This window comes from Geotrypetes seraphini, chromosome 16 (genome assembly GCF_902459505.1).
Source record: "Geotrypetes seraphini chromosome 16, aGeoSer1.1, whole genome shotgun sequence".
NCBI classification, from domain to species: domain Eukaryota; kingdom Metazoa; phylum Chordata; class Amphibia; order Gymnophiona; family Dermophiidae; genus Geotrypetes; species Geotrypetes seraphini.
Window position 1 is genome coordinate 319,545 of NC_047099.1, and position 20,587 is coordinate 340,131.

At 47.8% G+C, this 20,587-nt stretch overlaps 1 protein-coding gene across 4 annotated transcripts in view; it reads right to left on the bottom strand.

Moving 5' to 3' along the window:
* Positions 1-384: 384 nt before the first annotated feature.
* Positions 385-20,587, bottom strand: part of CHD4 (chromodomain helicase DNA binding protein 4) — a 112,823-nt gene continuing 92,620 nt past the window's right edge. For 3 of the 4 annotated variants that reach the window (XM_033924119.1, XM_033924117.1, XM_033924118.1), the window contains exons 32-39: positions 16,172-16,295; positions 14,871-14,939; positions 14,633-14,779; positions 14,024-14,132; positions 13,718-13,850; positions 2,035-2,230; positions 1,301-1,464; positions 385-1,034 (exon numbers count right to left, since the gene is read on the bottom strand). In XM_033924119.1, coding sequence (XP_033780010.1) covers positions 1,008-1,034; positions 1,301-1,464; positions 2,035-2,230; positions 13,718-13,850; positions 14,024-14,132; positions 14,633-14,779; positions 14,871-14,939; positions 16,172-16,295 — 969 coding nt within the window. In that variant the 3' untranslated portion in view covers positions 385-1,007. Of the gene's footprint in view, positions 1,035-1,300; positions 1,465-2,024; positions 2,231-13,717; positions 13,851-14,023; positions 14,133-14,632; positions 14,780-14,870; positions 14,940-16,171; positions 16,296-20,587 lie in introns of all 4 variants that reach the window. The other variant, XM_033924120.1, reaches the window with a different exon arrangement.

Consider the following 20,587-nt stretch of genomic DNA (forward strand, 5'->3'; position numbering starts at 1 on the left):
ACAGAGATTCTATCCTTTGTCTATATAGTGTTCTGTGTGTTTATCCCACACATTCTTTTATTCCATCACTGCTTTTGTCTTCACAACTTCCTGCAGGAGGGGATTCCTGTCATTTTCTGACCTTGCTCCTATGTCTGCCACCCTGCAAGCTCAATTCATGACCTAGTTCTACTGCTTCCCTGTTTCTGAAGCAGATTAGTTTAAATAGATAAAAGGTATCATAGCCCTCATCCCTCCTTTCCACAAAGATACAGACATTGAGGTCTTCAAGTTGTACCTCAGGATGTCACCCACCTGTGCAGCTTATTCCTCATGTTTGTCAACAGAGAATCAAGTCCCCCCCCTCAAAAAAAGGCACCACAACAGGAAAACATTTCTTCCAATTTTTCTGCTTTTTTATTATCTATTTCTTATTAAAAAGTATGACAGAGGTAGGTAAGTCTGTGACGGAGTTCCTTGTGTCTCCAGCTTCTTTCTGCTTTTAACCATTTGTCTTTTTCATGGGCCAACACACAAGAAACAAAAAAAGATGAACACTCTCAACTTTGGAAAAAAAAGGGAAAAACCCTATTGTTGTTTTATTAATATTTTTTCAATGTACATTGTTTTAACAGAGTCTCACTGTTATCCAAAAAATGGGGAGAGAACAATTTGCACCATGAAAAAAACGCAGCAAAAGTCAGGAAGAGTTTTTCCCAACATCTTCCCGCAGGGGCCTCCTCTTCGGGCTGTACAGTACAATCTTGTGTTCCAAGTCCACTTTTATTAATAAAGAATTAAAAAGAATGAAAACTGAGATCATTGTGGCTCCCATGGGGGGGGGGGGAATGAAGGAGGGAGTATCACTTAAATAAAGACCAATGGGAAGGGGGGGAGCCCAGATATTCTATGTAGAGGTGTCAGTCACTTGTCAGATCCTGGTTCTGGTCCAATCAGGAATGTACAGAAGGATCAGAAAGGGTCTCCCTAGTCTTCAGCCCACCTCACTGAGGGGGGAGATGACACCATCATTGCTGCTGTGCCACCTGCAGAGGCTAGAGGGAAGACCAAGACAAAAATGTAAGGAGCAGAGAGGTGATAACCGGCACCAGATAAGAAAAACAAAAAAAAAATCTCTCCTTTTACTTCACTTCATGTTCAGCAGGACTGTCTGGGAACCACGTTCACTAATCTCTTATAAGTTTCCCTGCTCTAACCCGGATCACTCCCCCCTTCCAAAAGCCCTCACAGTGAATTCCCCAGCATTAAAAATAAACAAGCCTTCCCTATCACACCTACCCCAAGACCCATCTGTTCTTACCTGTTGAGGTTGTGGCTCATTGCTCCGGTTTGCTAACCGACTAAGAATGTTTCTCTCCGACATCTGCAGGCGAACAGCCACGGGTGGGATCCGGGCAATAGTGGCTGGAAGCCTCGTCACATCTGCCTTCATGTCGCTGAGTAGCTCCTCCAGCTGCTTCAGAACTACAAAAGAGTGTGGGTACATAAGAACAGTTAATTTCAGTAGCCAGTGCATCTCACAAAGCACCAACTATATTGCAGAAACCATTTCTGTCCCATCTTGCTTCCTCCTGCTTTGTCTCCTATGCTGGCAAACACCTTGCATCTCTCTCTCTGCTCCCTAAGCAGATTAATGCTTTGTGTCTACCACTGCTGTGCTCTTCCTCTCTTCTTGTGTAACAAGAACTTTGTCAAAATCTCAGTGCTAAACAGCAAAGAGGAAGCAATGCCACACAGTAACTTAGAAGGGAAATTTAAGAACGATTCCACCCTACTCTCAAACCCCTTCTAAAAGCACCTCAATAATTTTCCTCTTGCTGTTCCCATAATACAACAAAATAGAGTTTGTAAGCAGAGCTTCAGGTACTAAAAGGTACTTACTGTATACACCATCATTCTTCAGTGCTTATACCCAAGCGCTTCCAGTTAAAGACCACCTTCCCCACAGCAACAGCTATCACAGCTTCTGTCAGTTAATTATAAGTACATGTCATATGAAGAAAAAAAGCCTGGGCGCTAGTTACCGGTCGTTACCTTTGTGCAGGACAGCATTGGCGGGCTTGTTCCCAGCCATAGATTCTTTGGAGAGGTGCTGGTGACTCTCTGCCAAGCACTCCACCTCTGCAAATCGTGTATTCAATGCCATGGATGGATGTGAAGGGTCCTCAGACATGTTCAGGTATGCCGCCCGGCGGAGCTGCTCCTCGATTACCAGTGCCTGCTCCAGGAGCTGTCGGGGAAAGGAAAACATTTAGTATTACCTCATTTTCTCTCCTTGTGTCCAACTAGACCACTCCAAAATTAACGGGTTATTTGCCAACAGCCCTATGCCCTAGAAAAAGGCAGCAACGAGCAGATAAAGTAAGGTCCAAAAAAGGAAATCCAAGGAGACAAGCAATAAGGAGAAATTAGGTTCTTACCTGCTAATTTACTTTCTTTTAGCTTCTCCAGACCAGTAGAGGTTAACTTTACGAATGGGTATATATCTAATCATGACCAGCAGGTGGAGACTGAAAACAAAACTTTGGGACAGTATATCCTAGCCCCTCCTCTCTATTTCCCTCAGTCTGCCGAATAGCCAAGCAGAACCAAGAACTGGAAAACAACAGAGAGAAAAAACAATACTCCGAAAGGAGTAACAAATAACAAACCCAAAATGCTGTTGGAAAATGCAGAGGAGAAATTCCCGAAGGAAGAATGTCCCCAAAGCTCGCCAGCTAAGCCAGCCGAGCCACAGCCGCTGTTCTTCAATTCACCCCGGCCCTAGAAAAATACTAGAACCCGCAGCAAAAACCAAAAACTGCCCGCGCAACAGCCCCAACAACAACAACAACAACAGACAGGGTGGGGACCTCTACTGGTCTGGAGAAGCTAAAAGAAAGTAAATTAGCAGGTAAGAACCTAATTTCTCCTTCTTTAGCACTCTCCAGACCAGTAGAGGTTAACTTTACGAATGGGACGTACCAAAGCAGTCCCTCTCACGGGCGGGACCCCCGAAGGGCCGATACCAGTACGCGTTCACCGAACACCGCGTCCCGACGCGCCTGCACATCAACCCGATAATGACGAACAAAGGAATGCAAGGAGGACCAAACCGCAGCCTTACAAATATCCACAGGAGGCACGAGCGACGACTCAGCCCAAGAAGCCGCCTGACCCCGAGTGGAATGAGCCTTGAGAAACTCCGGAACAGGCTGCTGTTTCAGAAGATAAGCGGAAGCAATCGTCTCCTTGATCCAGCGCGCAATAGTAGCCTTAGAAGCGCCAGCTCCCCGACGAGGACCCGCCAGGAGGACAAAGAGATGATCGGACTTCCGGAATTCCTGGGTCCGCTGCACATAAGAACGAAGGACCCGACCGACATCCAACTTGCGCAGCTGCCGTTGCTCAGAAGAGCCCTCCCGACCACCCAAGACCGGGAGAACCACCGATTGATTGACATGAAAAGGAGAAACAACCTTAGGCAGAAAGGAAGGAACAGGCCGCAAGACGACCCGCTCCTTAGAAAACTCCAAGAAGGGAGCCCTACAAGAGAAAGCCTGCAGCTCAGAAACACGCCTAGCAGAAGTAATGGCCACCAAAAAGACCGCCTTCAAAGTAAGGTCCTTCAAAGAACAGACGTCCAAAGGCTCGAAAGGCGGACGCACCAAAACAGAGAGAACCAGATTAAGATCCCAAGAGGGAACCGAGGGCCGTAGGGGAGGCCTAAGCAACTTGGCCGCCTGCAAAAACCGAATCACATCAGGAAGAGCCGATAAACGCTGACCTGACACTAACCCTCGAAAAGCCGACAGGGCCGCAAGATGAACCCGGAGAGAAGACCAAGCCAGGCCTCTATCCAGGCCATCCTGCAAGAACTCCAGAATGTTAGGCAGAGAAGCGCGAAAAGAGGTCACTCCCCGCGCCCGACACCATTCCTCAAATAGACGCCAAACCCGCACATAAGCCCGAGAGGTAGAAAGCCTCCGGGACCCCAACAGTGTAGAGATCACCTTGTCTGAATATCCCTTCTTGCTAAGGCGACCCCTTTTAAGAGCCACGCCGTAAGACAGAAGGGAGACGGGTCGAACATGGGAATGGGACCCTGCATCAGAAGGTCGTCCGAGAGAGGCAGAGGAAGAGGATCCGCAACCAGGTGCCTCACCAGATCCGCATACCACGGACGGCGAGGCCAATCCGGCGCCACCAGCACCACCAAACCTGGATGGTAAACAATGCGAAGAAGCACTCTGCCCACCAGCGGCCAAGGAGGGAACACATACAACAGCCCCTCCGTTGGCCACCGCTGGACCAGAGCATCCAGACCCTCGGCCAGACCGTCCCTGCGACGACTGAAGAAGCGGGGCACTTTGGCGTTGCCACCCGTGGCCATCAGGTCCATCAGGGGCTGCCCCCAAGCCTGCACTATCAACTGAAACGCCTCGGCGCCGAGACACCACTCTCCGGGATCTAGGAAGTGACGACTGAGGAAGTCTGCCTGAACATTTTCTACTCCGGCTATATGAGAGGCCGAGAGGTCCAGCAGATGGGATTCCGCCCAAACCATGAGCAGAGCCGCCTCCTGCGCCACCTGAGTGCTCTTGGTGCCCCCCTGACGATTGACATAAGCCACCGCTGTGGCATTGTCCGACAGTACTCTGACCGACTTGCCCAGCAACAGGGAGTGGAAAGCCAACAGCGCCAGACGGACCGCTCTGGTCTCCAACACGTTGATCGACCAGGCGGCCTCCTCCGCGGACCAGGTGCCCTGAGCTGAGTGACCCAAACACTGAACCCCCCAACCCAGGAGACTCGCATCCGTCAGGAGCACCGTCCACTGCGGGAGATCCAGACCCACCCCCTGAACTAGGTGAGGGGTCTGGAGCCACCAACGCAGACTGCAGCGCGCCAAGCCTCGCAGGGGAACCGGAACATCCATCCCGTGCCTCTGGGGAGACCACCTCCGGAGCAGAGCATACTGGAGAGGACGCATGTGGGCCCGCGCCCACCTCACCACGTCCAGGGACGCCGCCATCGACCCCAAGACCTGGAGGAAATCTCGCGCCCGAGGACACCGGGACGCCAAAAGCAGGCGAATCTGAGATTGCAATTTGCTCACCCGGCCCTCTGGGAGGAAGACCTTCCCCAAGGAGGTGTCGAACAGCACCCCTAGGTACTCCAGACGCTGAGCCGGGACCAACCGACTCTTGGAAAGGTTGACCACCCAGCCCAGCGACCGGAGAAACTCCACCACCTGAGCAGTAACCCGGGAGCTTTCCTGCAACGACTTTGCCCGAATTAACCAGTCGTCCAGGTAGGGGTGTACCAGGATGCCCTCCGACCGCAAGGCTGCCGCGACGACCACCATCACCTTGGTGAACGTCCGGGGAGCCGTGGCCAGCCCAAAGGGAAGCGCACAGAACTGATAGTGCCGACCCAAGATCGCAAAGCGAAGGAAACGCTGATGAGAGGCCCGAATGGGAACATGCAAGTAGGCCTCCGTCAGATCGAGAGAAGTGAGAAACTCCCCCGGCTGAACCGCCAGAATGACCGACTGCAGAGTTTCCATACGGAAAGAGGGAATCTTGAGAGCCCTGTTGACCCCTTTCAAATCGAGGATGGGCCGAAAGGTCCCCTCCTTCTTGGGCACCACAAAGTAAATGGAATACCTGCCCGTGCCCCACTCCGGAGGGGGCACAGGTACAACTGCCCTGAGATCTAGCAAGCGCTGAAGGGTCTGGCGAAACGCCTGCGTCTTCACAGGAGTCTGACATGGAGAAGCGAGGAAAAAATCCGGCAGAGAGCGGGCGAACTCCAGGGCATAACCGTCCCGCACCACCTCCAGGACCCACTGATCGGACGTGATCTCGGCCTATTTGGGGAAAAATTTGCGCAGCCGGGCCCCCACCGGAACCAAAGGGGGCTCCGGCAAGGCGTCATTGCGCAGGACGGGAAGCGGGGGAACCGGCGGAGGGATTCCCTGCCCCCCGACGGGCCCCCCGAAAGGGCTGCATGCGCTGGAAGAACCGACCCCGGGAAAAGCCCGGAGACTGGAAAGAAGCAGCCCCACGCCCAGGGCGATACTTGCGAAAATCCCGCAAACGCCCCCGGGCCGCACCCCCCCGAGACGCCGGGCGGGCACGGTCCTCCGGCAGACGGGGAACTTTCGAGTCCGACAGAGTCTGAATCAACTTATCCAAATCCTCTCCAAACAAAAACGACCCCCGAAAGGGAAATTTAGTAAGCTTAGCTTTGGACGCAGCATCCGCCGCCCAAGCGCGCAGCCACAACACACGCCTTGCGGCCACGCCAAAAGCCATAGACTTAGCCGAGATCCGCACCAAGTCATATAGAACATCTGAGAGGAATGAGGCCGCCATCTCAATCTTCGCTACCTCCTGATCCACCAGAGACCAGTCGTCAGACTCTCGATCCAAGACCCGCTCCGCCCACCGAAACACGGCGCGAGCGACCAGTCCCCCACAAATAGCCGCCTGGACCCCAAAGGCAGAGACCTGAAAATTCTGCTTAAGGATGCTCTCCAATTTGCGCTCCTCAGGTTCCCGCAAGGCAGAACCGCCCTCAACAGGCACGGTATGCCGCTTGGAAATTGCCGAGACCACCGCATCCACGACCGGCGAAGCTAACGTAGCCCGATCCCCTTCAGGAATGGGATACAGGCGAGCCATGCTGCGCGCCAGCCGAAACGGCGTCTCCGGCGTTTTCCACTGCTCCAGAATAATATCCCGAATATCCTGATGCATAGGAAAAGAGCGGGAAACGGAACGGATCCCCCGCAACAGGGGGTCCCCCACACGCGGAGTCTCCGGCGGCGCGTCCTCAAAACGCAAGACCGAAGAAACCTGCTGAATAAGGTCAGGCAGCTCATCTTTCTGAAAAAGACGCACCACGGACGCCTCGTCACTGGAGAACGGGAAATCCAACAACCCGCCGCCAGCTTCCGTCCCCTCCAGAGAGTCCTGGAACTCCTCCGAAGGGTCCAGGTCCTCCTCCAGACCGACCCGTTCCTCCGACCACAAATTCTCGTCCCACGACACCCGCGGACGCTTGGACAAGGGAGGCGGCGGAGGGGACGTCACGCCAGACGAAAGAGGCAAAGCCGCAGGGAGCGCGGAGGAAAACCCACCCCCCGAAACCCCCTGGGCGCAACCGGGACCCCCAGCCGCCTGAAAATAGGCTCTGCATAAAGAAAAGAAAAAGTCAGGAGAAAAACCCCCCGAGGGTCCCAAGGGACTCCCTGCCACAGCAGGGGACCCAGCAGAACCTTGCCCCTGCATAGTCAAAACAGGGGGAAGGTCACCTGAGGTGGAAGACAAAATGGAGGGGCCAGACAGAGAAGATGGCGGTTTTCCCGCCAAAAAAGCTCCCTCCATAGCCTGAAGCGGCTGAGAAACCTGTATAGTCTCAGCCGCTAAAGCAGGCAAGCCGGCATCAGCTGTCAAAAAATCAGCTGAGAGGGAATCCTCTAAAACCCGACCGTCGGCGGTTTGGGGATTCCCTCCGTGGGCGGACGGAGAAGACCGGGCTTCCCCACCGTTCCCTGCCGACTCGCGAGGCACCATCGGCGGGGAGCTCTGGGCGCCTGCAGCCGCTGCCGACGGAGCTCCTCCACCGCACCGGCCTGAACACCGCTTGCACAGGCCGGCCGCGAGTGCCTCGCGTCTGGAGCACAATGAGCACTTTTTCCCTTTAGAAGTGCTCATTGCTCCATACGCGACCTAGCTGCAAAAAAGTGCCGGTTAGTTGAAAAAATACAGTAAAATACAGTTTTCTTAAAGGGATACAACCCTCCAGACCAGCACTACCTCAGGATTTTTTTTTTTTTTTTTTTACACAGAACAGACTCCACAGGCTCTCAAAGCAATATGCCTTGCTTGATTTAGGGGGCAAGGGATACTGCTGAGGCTCCTCTAAAAAAAATGTGGGGAGGTGGAGGAAGTGGGGGGAGGGACCCCGCTCGTGACCCGCCGGGTTTAACACCCCCGAGGTCGGACGAACCCCCAAACAGAGTCCGCCCAAGCTCCGTCCGGCTAAAAACAGGGACAACAAACCCCCTAAACAAATTCCAACAGCCCTACCAAGGGAGATGGGTACAGATCACTCAACACCTGCTGGAGACTGAAAGAAGACTGAGGGAAATAGAGAGGAGGGGCTAGGATATACTGTCCCAAAGTTTTGATTTCAGTCTCCACCTGCTGGTCATGATTAGATATATACCCATTCGTAAAGTTAACCTCTACTGGTCTGGAGAGTGCTAAAGAAGAGGAGATTATATACTCACTCTGGTACTCTGTGCCCAGAGCTTCTGTTTTTGAGCCTTGGGTAGGAAACATGAACCGCTGCCGTATCGACTATTCCACTGACTGCCAGATGGCTCTTTTTTTTTATTCAGCCCAGGCCTTCCAGTTTGCGGAGCACTGTCATTACTGTAGTGCACCCCTTTTCCAAGGGCACTCTGAGCAACCAGCTGGCTAGAGGAGCTGCTACTAGCATCATCACGATGGTGAAGGTCCGGGGTGTGGTCACCAGCCCAAAGGGCAGGGCCAAAAACTGTCAAAGCTGATCTATCACATGAAACAGCAGAAACCTGTGATGATCTGGAAAAATGGGAATGTGAAAATTCAACTCCGCAAGATCCAGGGAAGCCAGAAATTCTCCCAGAACCATTGCTGGAAGGACCAACCACATGGTCTCTCCATCCAGAACCGAGGAAACTTGAGAGCCGGATGGAAGTGCTGCAAAATCAGAATCGATCTTCAATCTGTTGGTCCTCTCTTAGGAATGATAAAATAAACAAAGTATCTGTCTGAACCCAAATGTAGGCTTGGCTCTACTGCTTGAATATCCATCAAGCGCTGAAAAGCAGCCTGGAGTGAGCTCATTGTGTCTGGGCTCCCGACAGGAGAAGACATGAACTAGTCTGACAAAGGCTGGGCAAATCCACGACCCACTGGACTTTAATAATGTGCAGCCAGGCAGGCCGAAACTCCGAGAACCAGACCCCCTATCCACAGAGGGGTCCACGGCTCCCTGGCAACATTGGGTCGTACAGGCAAGTCAGGCAGGAAGAGAGGCGGTAGACAGAGCGCACTTGTAGCCTGGAACCCTGAGAAAATATCTTCGAAAAGTATGGAGAATCTTGCCTGTAGTCACAGAAATTTCAGCAGGAGCCACACAAGGGAGGATGCGTAGCACCCTTGGGCCGTGCTCTACTATCTGGCAAGGTCTTTGGGTGATGGTCCATTACCGAATTCATAAGCTCAACCAGATCCTTGCCAAACAACTGCCCCGGAAAAAGTAGCCACATCAGAGTTGCCTGGGGAGGTGGAATTACCAGCCCACTGCCAAACCCAGAGCATTCGGTGGGCTGAAATAGAATACGCCGACACCTTTGCCAGGTCATAGAAGCCATCTGCCATGTAGTCCATCCCAGCCTACAAAAGCTGAGGAAAAGGCTTTGTAGCTGAGCTAGACAGGTGTGGGCCACAAAGGACATAGATACTGCAGCTCCAATGGCTAAATTAGCTGGTAAATATGCCTGCGTCAGGAGTCTAAGTGCAGTACAGCAAACAAACATCAAAAACATGAAAATCACAACATAATAAAACACAGCTGTTTAGTGACTATAAATACATAAGGAGAAATTAGGGTCTTACCTGCTAATTTACTTTCTTTTAGCCTCTTTACAAGCGTATACAGTATATCTCATCATGACCAGCAGGTGGAGACAAACAAAACTGTGGAATAAGAGATACCTTCCCTTATTCCTATCAGTCTGCCAAATAGCCAAGCACAACTAAGAACTGGAAACAGAAATAAACAAGATTCCAAACAGGAGTAACTAATATACCCAAATTCTGTTGGAAAATGCAAAGGAGTGATCCCAGGAAGAAAGTGTCCCCACAGCTCACCAGCTATGCCAGCCGAGCCACAGCCGCTGTTCTTCAATTCTCCCCAACCCTAGAAAAATACACCCGCAGAAAAACCAAAATCTGCACACTCAACAGCTACAATAACAACACAACAACAGACAGGGTAGGGTCCTATACCAGTCTGGAGAGGTTAAATGAAAGTAAGTTAGCAGGTAAGAACATAATTTCTCCTTCTTTAGCAACTCTCCAGACCGGTACAGGTATCTTACAAGCGGGATGTACCAAAGCAGTCCCCATTCACCAAACACCGCATCCCGACGCATCTGAATGTCCACATGGTAGTGCCTGATAAAGGAATGCAAGGAAGACCAATGGAGCCTTACAAATGTCCAATGGAGGTACTAGTGAAGACTCTGCCCAAGATGCCGCCTGACCCCCCTCCCCCCCCCCCCCCCCCCCCCGAGTGGAAAGAGCCTTGGGAAATTCTGGAGCAGGCTTTTTCTGAAGAAGATATGTGGACACAATAGTATCTTTGATCCAACGTGCAATGGTAGCCTTAGAAGCACCATCCTCCTTACGAGGACCCGCAAAAAGGACAAAGAGATGATCTGATTTCCTGAACTCCTGGGTCCTCTACACATAAGAGCGAAGAACCCGACAGACATCTAGCTTGCGCAACTGTTTCTGCTCAGAAGAACCCTCCCAACTACCCAACACCGGGAGGACCAATGCCTGATTGACATGAAAAGGGGAAACTACCTTTGGCAGATAGGAAGGAACAGGCCTCAACACTACCCGCTCCCTAAAAAACTCCAGGAAGGGAGACCTACAAGAGAGGGCCTGCAGCTCCATAACACATCTAGCAGAAGTAATAGCCACCAAGACCGCCTTAAGAGTAAGGTCCTAAAACGATCAGGCACTCAAATACTCAAAAGGCACCAGCCCGGACAGGACCATTTGGCAGCTTAACCTCTTTCATCTCCCTCTCATCCTTCTCCCCTAGAAGAGACATCACTGGTGAATCTCAGCCCTAATATGACAAGTCCTTTCCCCTCTATTACTGCCGCTTAGAAATCGCCGAGACCACCACGTCTACGACTGGCGTCGTTAACTTAGCCCGATCCCCCTATGGGATGGGATACAAATGAGCCATGACGCGCACCAAACAAAACGGCGCCACAACATCCACACTTTTTAAAACCCGTTTGCAGACGGGACATTGATGGGAACACAGCCTCGGCAAAATCGAAGTCTGTGCCAAGGTGGAAGAGTAGGCCCCGCCAGCCCGAACCCGCAAAAGGGAAGGCAGCGAAAAAAAGATTTCAACTATCGTTGAAAAGACGCGTCTTCTTAGCTCCGCGGAGCGGCTTGGAGACGAGAACAGGAACTGAACAGGAACTGAACTGTTCCAGTACAATATCCCGAATATCCTGATGCATGGGAAAAGAGCGGGAAACGGTACGGATCCCCCGAAGCAGAGGGTCCCCCACATGTGGAGTCTCCGGCGGCGCATCCTCAAAACGCAACACCGAAGAAACCTGTTGAATCAGGTCCGCTAGCTCATCCCTCTGAAAAAGGCGCACCACGGACGCCTCTTCGCCGGAGGACGGGAAACCCGACAACTCACCGCCAGCAGCCGTCCCCTCGAGAGGGTCCTGGAAATCCTCAAAAGGGTCCAGGTCCTCATCCAGACCGACACTCTTCTTTTTCTATATTTCTTCTAAAAAGAGTTGTAACTTCCCCTCCTTTCCTCCCAATTCAAGTTTGTCCTGTCTTCAAGAATTTTGTCATTTGGTTTGTCTTTTTTGTAATTTTACTTTTTTAAATAATTTTGTACATCGCTTAGCAAACCGAATAAGCGATTCATCAAATACTAATAAACTTGAACTTGAACTCAGACCATAAATCCTCGTTCCAAAACACCTGCGGACGCTTGGATGAGGGAGGAGGAGGAGAGGACGCCACAACAGATGAGAGAGGCAAAGCCGCAGGAAGTGCGGAGGAAACCCCCCTCCCCGAAACCCCCTGGGCGCATCAGGGACCCCCAGCCACCTGAAAATAGGCTCTGCACAAAGAAAAAAAGAAATCAGGGGAAAAACTCCCCAGGGGACCCAGCAGAAACCTGCCCCTGTTTTTCCAATACAGGGGGAAGGTCACCTGAGGTGGAAGACAAAATGGAGGGGCCAGACTGAAAATGGCAACTTTCCCGCCAAAAATGCTCCCTCCATAGCCTGTAGCGGCTGAGAAACCTGAACAGTCCCAGCCGCTAAAACAGGCAAGTCGGCATCAGCTGTCAAAAAATCAGCTGAGAGGGAATCCCCAACAATCCGGCTCGGGGAATCCCTCCGTGGGTGGTTGGGGAAGACCGGGCTTCCCCACTGCTCCCAGCCGACTCGCAAGGCACCATCGGCGGGGAGCTCTGGCCGCCTGCAGCCGCTGCCGACGGAGCTCCTCCACCGCACCGCTTGCACAGGCCGGCCTCGAGCCTGGAGCACAATGAACACTTTTTCCCTTTTGAAGTGCTCATTGCTCCATACGCGACCTAGCTAGAAATAAAGTGCCGGTTAGATGAAAAATACAGTAAAATACAGTGTTCTTAAAGGGAAACAACCCTCCAGACCAGCACTACGTCAGGATTTTTAAAAAAAAAATTTTTTTTTTTTACAGAACAGACTCCACAGGCTCTCGAAGCAATATGCCTTGCTTGATTTAGGGGGCAAGGCTTACTGCTGAGGCTCCTCTAAAAAAATGTGGGGAGGTGGAGGAAGTGGGGGGAGGGACCCTGCTCGAGACCCGCTGGGTTTGACACCCCCCGAGATCGGACGGACCCCCAAACAGGGCCCGCCCAAGCTCCGTCCGGCCAAAAACAGGGAATATAAACCCCCTAAACAAATTCCAACAGCCCTATCAAGGGAGATGGATACAGATCACTCAACACCTGCTGGAGACTGAAAGAAGACTGAAGTAAATAGAGAAGGGAGTATATTATATATTGTCCCACAGTTTTGTTTTCAGTCTCCACCTGCTGGTCATGATTGGATATATACCCATTCGTAAAGATTAACCTCTACTGGTCTGGAGAGTGCTAAAGAATTAAACTTTACACGTGCTTCCGTCGGCAGCCAGTGCAACTGCCGGTAAAAAGGTGTCACGTGATCAAATTTCTTCAGCCCGAAGATAAGTCTGACCGCAGCATTTTGTATTATTTGAAGACGTCGCATATTCTTTTGGGAGATTGCTAAATAGGCTATGTTGCAGTAGTCAAGTTGACTTAGTAGAGGGACTGCACCAGGATTCTGAATGCTGACGTATCGAAATAAGATTTAATGGCTCTGAGTTTCCAGAGAGTGAAAAAACCCTTTCTGATTACGGTGTCCACCTGGTCTTTCATGGTTAGGCATTGATCCAGGGTTACCCCTAGTATCTTCATGGTGGGCTGAAGAGGGTAATTGAGTTCAATGATGCATAGTGAGGTTTTGTTGTCAAGCGGGTGAGGAGAGGCAACAAAGAATTTTGTTTTTTCTGGATTAAGTTTGAGCTTGAAATCTGTCATCCATTGTTCCATCTCGTTTATGGCATCGGATGAGGGGAATGTACCTTTTATGTACTATTCCGGTCTGGAGAGTTGCTAAAGAAGAAGAGCATTTATACACAAAAATGAAATGCTGCACACAATTATATAAAGATGCAGAAAGTGAGGCTAAAAGTAAGGAGCTTTCCAATCAGCAATCAAATTTTTTCAATTCTAAATATGAAGAAACAGGAGGACACAAAATATAAGGAGGACTCTTCATGGCTGTGATTCAGCAGAGCAGCTGTCAGCAGGATTCGACAAGAACTCTAACCTTGAAGCGTCGTGCCAAGAACTTGTTTTTGATCTCCAGGAAGTTTCCACGGTTCATCTCTCCCTTGAAGGGCTCATTAAGAATGGCATAGCGTGTATCATTCTGGATGTCCTGCCAGCGGGCATATCCGTGACTAAAGAGATAGAAGCTTAGGAAAATCTAACACCAAACCATACATCATCATCATAATTTCCCTCCCGTCTCAATCAACTGTTGATATCTTCCAACACTTATCCTCCTTCTTCCTATCCCTTGGGTGCATCCCAACCCCTCCTATGCAAGTTAAAGATGCATTAAAAAGGATACGTAATGATGCCAGCCAAAAGCCAGTAATCATGCCGCCGATGCCATATCTCATAGGTTTTCTTAGTAACAGTTGCTGCCCTCTCCTCATTCTGCCACAGAGAGTGAAGCTCTAATGAGAGAAAAAAGTGAAATAAGCAGATTTCCAAAGGGGAGTATAGCCTGCTTTTGCTCTGAAGGACTTAATTATATTTCTCTTTTTTTTTTATTCTTTTTTTCCAATTCTTTATTATTTTCAAAACTTACAATAAGTATAACAATAAAATACAACATTTTCTTCAATACCACACTTAATGCTCTATTAATATCTATTTCAGAATTAATTCCCCCCTCCCTCCTAAACAATCACAATATTCAACATATAAAATTTCTATATTGACCCTCAATCTAATATATCCAAATGTATTATCCTCTCATACTCCCAACCTCCCCCTCCCGGACTTAATTACATTTACATTTCTAAGCAAAACTTGATCTTTGCTTTTAGAAAGTCAGAAGATAAAGAAGAAATACCTGAATTAGCTTTCCTCTTTTTCTAAAAGTAAAGATCTGAAATGCTCATTTGGGGGTGGGAGGCACAGCAGAACTGCAGAAGCCAATTACTCCTTCTACCTGTGAAACCTCCATCTGCAATATTGAACATGAATCTTTGTTTTGCTGCCGCAGCTGCCGCTCTCTTCTGTTTCTCCTCCGCAGACTCCTTTGGGGTTTCTCCATTTGGCAGCTTAACCTCTTTCATCTCCCTCTCATCCTTCTCCCCTGGAAGAGACATCACTGGTGAATCTCAGCCTAATATGACAAGTCCTTTCCCCTCTATTACTGGATTCAGCCCAGTGAATTCATCTCTTACCCTTTTTCTCTTCCATGTTTGTGACAGGGACTTCAGCTACTGGTTTCTCCTCCACTTTCTCTCCTTCGGCTGCAAAAACACAACATATGCAGACATTTTTTAAGAGAACAGATCCCACTTTCACCTTCAATGGCCTTTACAATTATTTGTGCTAATCTAACCATTCACTCCTCCTACTAGAGCTCCTCAAACCTTCTACTACTACTATTAATTATTTCTATCGTGCTACCAGATGCACACAGAACTGTACAGAGTCACAAAGAGGAAGAAAACAGTCCTTGCTCCAAAGAGCTTACAATCTAAACAGGATGTCATGGATACAGTTAAGGGGAAAGGTTAATCAGCTGGCTGGGTGGGAGGGCAGAGGAATAGGGTTAAGGATTGAAAGCTATATCAAAAGGTGGATTTTTCAGTCTGCTTTTAAACAAGGGAAAGGAAGGGGCCTGACAGACAAACTTGGGTAATTTATTCCAGGCATAGGGGGCAGCTAGATGAAAGGAACGAAGTCTGGAATTAGCAAAGGAGGAGAAGGGTAACGTTAAGAGTGACTTATCTGAGAAACGGAGCTCTCTGTGTAAGGAGAGAGAAGCGAGGAGAGATATTGAGGGGCAGCAATAAGATCTTGAACTGTATGCGATGGCAGATAGGGAGCCAGTGAAGTGACTTAAGGAGAGGGGTGACATGACATGACAAAGTAGACAGGGACAGATTTTTCAAATTAAGGACCACCACAAGTACAAGGGGGCACTCGGAGAAATTGAAAGGGGACAGGTTTAGAACAAACGCTAGGAAGTTCTTTTTCACTCAGAGGGTGGTGGATACATGGAACGTGCTTCCAGAGGCTGTTGTAGACAAAAAAACATTAAATGGTTTCAAAGAAAGTTTGGATAGATTCCTAGAAGAAAAAGGGATTGAAGGGTATAGATAGGTATAGACCACTACTCAGGGGATGGGCCTGATGGGCCGCCGCGGGAGCGGACCGCTGGGCAGGATGGACCTATGGTCTGCCTCAGCGGAGGCAACTTCTTATGTTCTTATGAGCATAGCGAGGTTGTAAAAGATAAGTCATGCAACAGAGTTTTGCACAGATTGCAAGGGGGACAAGTGACACTGAGGGATACCAGTTAGGAGTAGATTGCAGAAATCCAAGCGTGAGGTTACGAGAGCTTGGACAAGGGTCCGGGTAGTGTGCTCAGAGAGGAAGGGGTGAATTTTGGTGATACTGAAGAGATAGAAGCAACAGCAGCTTGTTGGATATACATCACTTTTGCCTATCTCCCTACTCCATTCTCCTTCAGCACCTTTCCCATCTGTCTCCATAGGTTCTGCCTCAGTCTTTTCCTTCAGTTCTGCGTCCTCCACAGTCTTCTCTTCAACTTCCGATGGCTTTACTGGAGATTTCACCTCTTCCACAGGTGCTACAGCCTGTTTAAAAGAAGGGAGCAACAGAAATTCAACAACCTGAAGTAGAGGAGGAAATGCTACAGAAGATGTGAATGGTGTAAAAGTAAACCAACATTACATAGTTACTTCACATCAGCCTGCATGGTAAAGGTAAAGGGTAAAGAAGATGGGACTTATAGAACATTTATATTATTATTTTAGACAGATCCTTATTTTGTACCTGGGACAATGAAGTGTTAAGTGACTTGCCCAGAGTCACAAACAGCTGCAATTGGAATCAAACTCACAACCTCAGGGTGCTGAGGCAGCAGCTCAAATCACTAGGCCACTCTCTTGGCTGTGCAAGATCTAGGCAGCGTTGTCATTCAGCAAACAGTTCTCTCTACCAGTTAAGAAGTTTTACAGCTAAACAGCCAGAACCACACTAAGAAAACCGTCTAGATGAAGTTTGGAAGGAACCATTGGTTAGTAGAAACATAGAAACATGACGGCAGATAAAGGCCAAATGGCCCATCTAGTCTGCCCATCCGCAGTAACCATTATCTCTTTCTCTCTCTGAGAGATCCCATGTGCCTAATACGTTTATCCATGCAGGGGTGGAGAACAAGGAGATTTAGGTCTTACCTTCTAATTATCTTTCCTTTAGGCACTCCAAATCAGTCCAGATACTTGGGTTATGCAAATCTACCAGCATATGGAGACTGAGAACACCTGACTTTGAAACGGAATAAGATCCCCCATGCAGTTGCTTGCCAGCCAGTATGTTGAACAGTAAAGCAGATAATCCTTGGGATTCCCAAATGGCTTTTCCCTGGACTCATTAGGCATAAGCATGCAATCGTGAAAATGATTGACAAATTCTGCTTAGGTTGTCTACTAGGGAATTCTTCTCCCCTTGAATGTAGACAGCCTTTAAGAAAGGGTTGCGAGCCGTCGCCCAAGTCCAGATCTTCTGGGCCTCCTGGCATAAAAGGAGAGAGTCCATGCCTCCTTGCTTGTTTATGTAGTACATTGTTACTTGATTGTCTATGTGAAGGAGGAGAACTTGGGGGCAGAGAAGATGATGAAGGCCTTGAGGGTATAAAGTTTCAAGTTTATTAATTTTAATATACCGACCATCAAACAAATATCTGGCCGGTTAACAATAGAATTTAAAAAATAGGAAGGCTAAAAATTTAAAGGTAAAATAATTGGTATATTAAATATATAGTGTGGACATGAATAATATTGACAGGACAAACTAGAGAGTGAGGATAAATGGGAGGGGAGGGGAAAAGTTACATATTTAAGAAGAAAAAGGAGATAGAGGGATTGGGATAAAACATATGGGGTGGGGTCGCTTTATTAAAGCGGTTGGTTGCTTAGAAAGAAAAAGGAAAGAAGATAAGTCTAAGCACTGGTAAATGCGTCACAGAATAAGAAGGTTTTTAGGCCTATCTTAAATTTCAAGTTTCAAGTTTTTTAATTTTAATATACCGACCATCAAACAAATATCTGGCCGATTAACAATAGAATTTAAAAAATAGGAAGGCTAAAAATTTAAAGGTAAAATAATTGGTATATTAAATATATCGTGTGGACATGAATAATATTGACAGTTTACCTATAAGAAATCAGGATCCTCAAAAGAAAGAAGATGAAGGAATACCACAGAAAGAACCCTTGGACGTTTTCACTTTGTTAAGAGCAATCAGATAGAGAATTGGCTATTCCAGCCACTCTCTTATTGACTGTGGCTTTGGCCCCAGACAAGGATTGGATTCTTAAACTTTTCTTTAAAAATAGGGCCAAGGACTTTTTGGGTTTTCATATCCAGATATTTCCTGATGTCTCGAGAGAGACTCAGAAGAGAAGAAGGGAATTCTTAATGTTAAAACCAGGAGTGACTCAAATAAGGGGTTTATTTTTTCTTAGGTATCCTTGTAAATGTGTCATAAGATATCGTTCCTTGAAATATGTATTTGTAGATCCAGCTCACTTGACTGCTTTCCTTTCTGCGAAACGTCTTGAGTCTGTAGAACCATCTGTACCATTGTGATAATAATTAGCTCACTTCTCAGTAGTAGTTTAAGTGATTTTTCTTGTTAAAATGTTTTACTTTAATTTAATTTCTACTCTTATTGTTAATCTTGGATCCTAATTTGAGGACTAGTGTGTGATTAAGTTAGGATGTACATTTTCTTTATTATTTTTGAATTACTTTCAGGTTTGAGAGTAAATAATATTATTATGTTTTCTTGATCTCACTTTCTGTACAAGATGATATGCTTGATAATAAATGTGTAAATTTTATAAATAAAAAAAAAAAAAAAATATTGACAGGACAAACTAGAGAGTGAGGATAAATGGGAGGGGAGGGGAAAAGTTACATATTTAAGAAGAAAAAGGAGATAGAGGGATTGGGATAAAACATATGGGATAAAACATATGGATTGAAGAGGAAGCAGTTGCTGACAAAGGCGGATGAGAGCTTGAAGGTGATCTGGAGGGAGAAACGCTCTCATGAGAGTGGTGTCTAAGATAGCCCCAATGAACTGAAGATGTTGAGTCGGAATGAGATGCAACGTGGGAAAGTTAACTTCAATTCCTAGCACTTGAAGAAAAGAGATGGTCTGAGACATTGCTTGGACCACTTCCTGAGAGGATACAGCCTTGATTAACCAGTCATCCAGGTAAGGGAAGATTTGTAGGCCATGTGATTGGAGAGAGGCAGCCACTACAATTAAGCACTTCGTGAAGACTCTGGAAGAAGATGCCAGGCCAAAGAAAAGGACCTTGTACTGGTAGTGGTTGGTTTATCTTAAAACGGAGGTATTTCCTGGAAGCCAGATAAATTGGGATGTGTGTGTAGGTTTCCTTTAGATTCAGAGACCATAGCCAGTAGTTCTGATTGAGGAGGGGATAAAGTAGGGCAAGGGAAAGCATCTGAAATTTCTCCTTGACTAGAAATTTGTTGAGAGCTCTGAGATCCAGAATGGGTCTTCCTGTCTTCTTTGGAACTAAGAAGTAACGGGAGTAGAATCCATGGTTCTGCTGAGAAAGAGGAACTTCCTCAATGGCATTCAGCAGAAGAAGGAAGGACTGTGCAGGGTCGAGGATGGTCTAGAGCAGTGGTCTCAAACACGCGGCCCGGGGACCACATGCGGCCCGCCAGGTACTATTTAGAGGCCCTTGGTATGTTTATCATAATCACAAAAGTAAAATAAAGCAGGTTCTTGATCATATGTCTCTTTAGCTATAAATTACAATATTATTATTAAGACTTAGCCAAAAGGAAAGATTTATAAACTATAGAGAGTTTTATGTCATGCAAAATTGTCATTTCTTTAATAAGACATTAACTATTTTTTTCTGAGGCCCTCCAAGTACCTAGAAACCCAAAATGTGGTCCTGCAAAGGGTTTGAGTTTGAGACCACTGGTCTAGAGGCAGGGTGTGAAAATAGAGTGAAGCCCTGACGAATGATGGTGAGAACTCAGAGGTCTGATGTTATGAGCTCTCAGCAGGCTTAGCAGCAAACCTTCTCTGGTAAGAAGAAGCCGGTCTGAAGGGACAAGAAGGTGGAGGCTTCTTCTTAGGCTTGACCAGTGTCCCCCATTTGGTCTCACAGCTGATAACTTTTGAGTAGCCGTGTCCATAGAGGGACCAAAAAGTTCATCTCCCAGACAAGGAGCATTTGCAAGCCTGTCTTGATGGTTGACATCCAGCTCAGATACATGAAGCCAGGCCAGGTGCCTCGTGGCTATGGACATAGCTGCAGCATGGGAGGTAAGTTCAAAGGTGTTGTTAGTAGAACGTACCATATACTTCCTCAGCTTAAACAGAGCCGAAACATGATGCTGAAAAGCAGGAAGTTTGTATTCTGGAATGTATTTTTGGAAAAGTGAAATTTGTTTTACCAAATGTTTAAGGTAAAACGAAAAATGAAAGTTGTACTTGCCAGAACGGTTACCTAGCATGGCATTTTGGTACAGGCATTTGCCAAACCGATCCATGGCCTTGCCTTCTCTGCCAGGGGGGTACAGAGGCATAGACACTACATTGAAGACTTCTTCAATGTAGATTCCACCAGGAGAGACTCATGTCGAAGTTGGAGTTTAACAAACCCAGTGATAGGAACCACTCTGTACAGGAAATCCAACTTACGAGGAGCCACAGGGATGGTAAGTGGCGTTTCCAGGTTTTTATAAAAAGTTTCCCACAAAATGCCATGAAGAAGAAGCTTAAGTAATTTCTTAGGCAGTTGATCATAATCTAAGGCCTCCAGGAACTGTTTAGAACGCTTCAAGAGGAATTGATAAAGTTTCTGACATT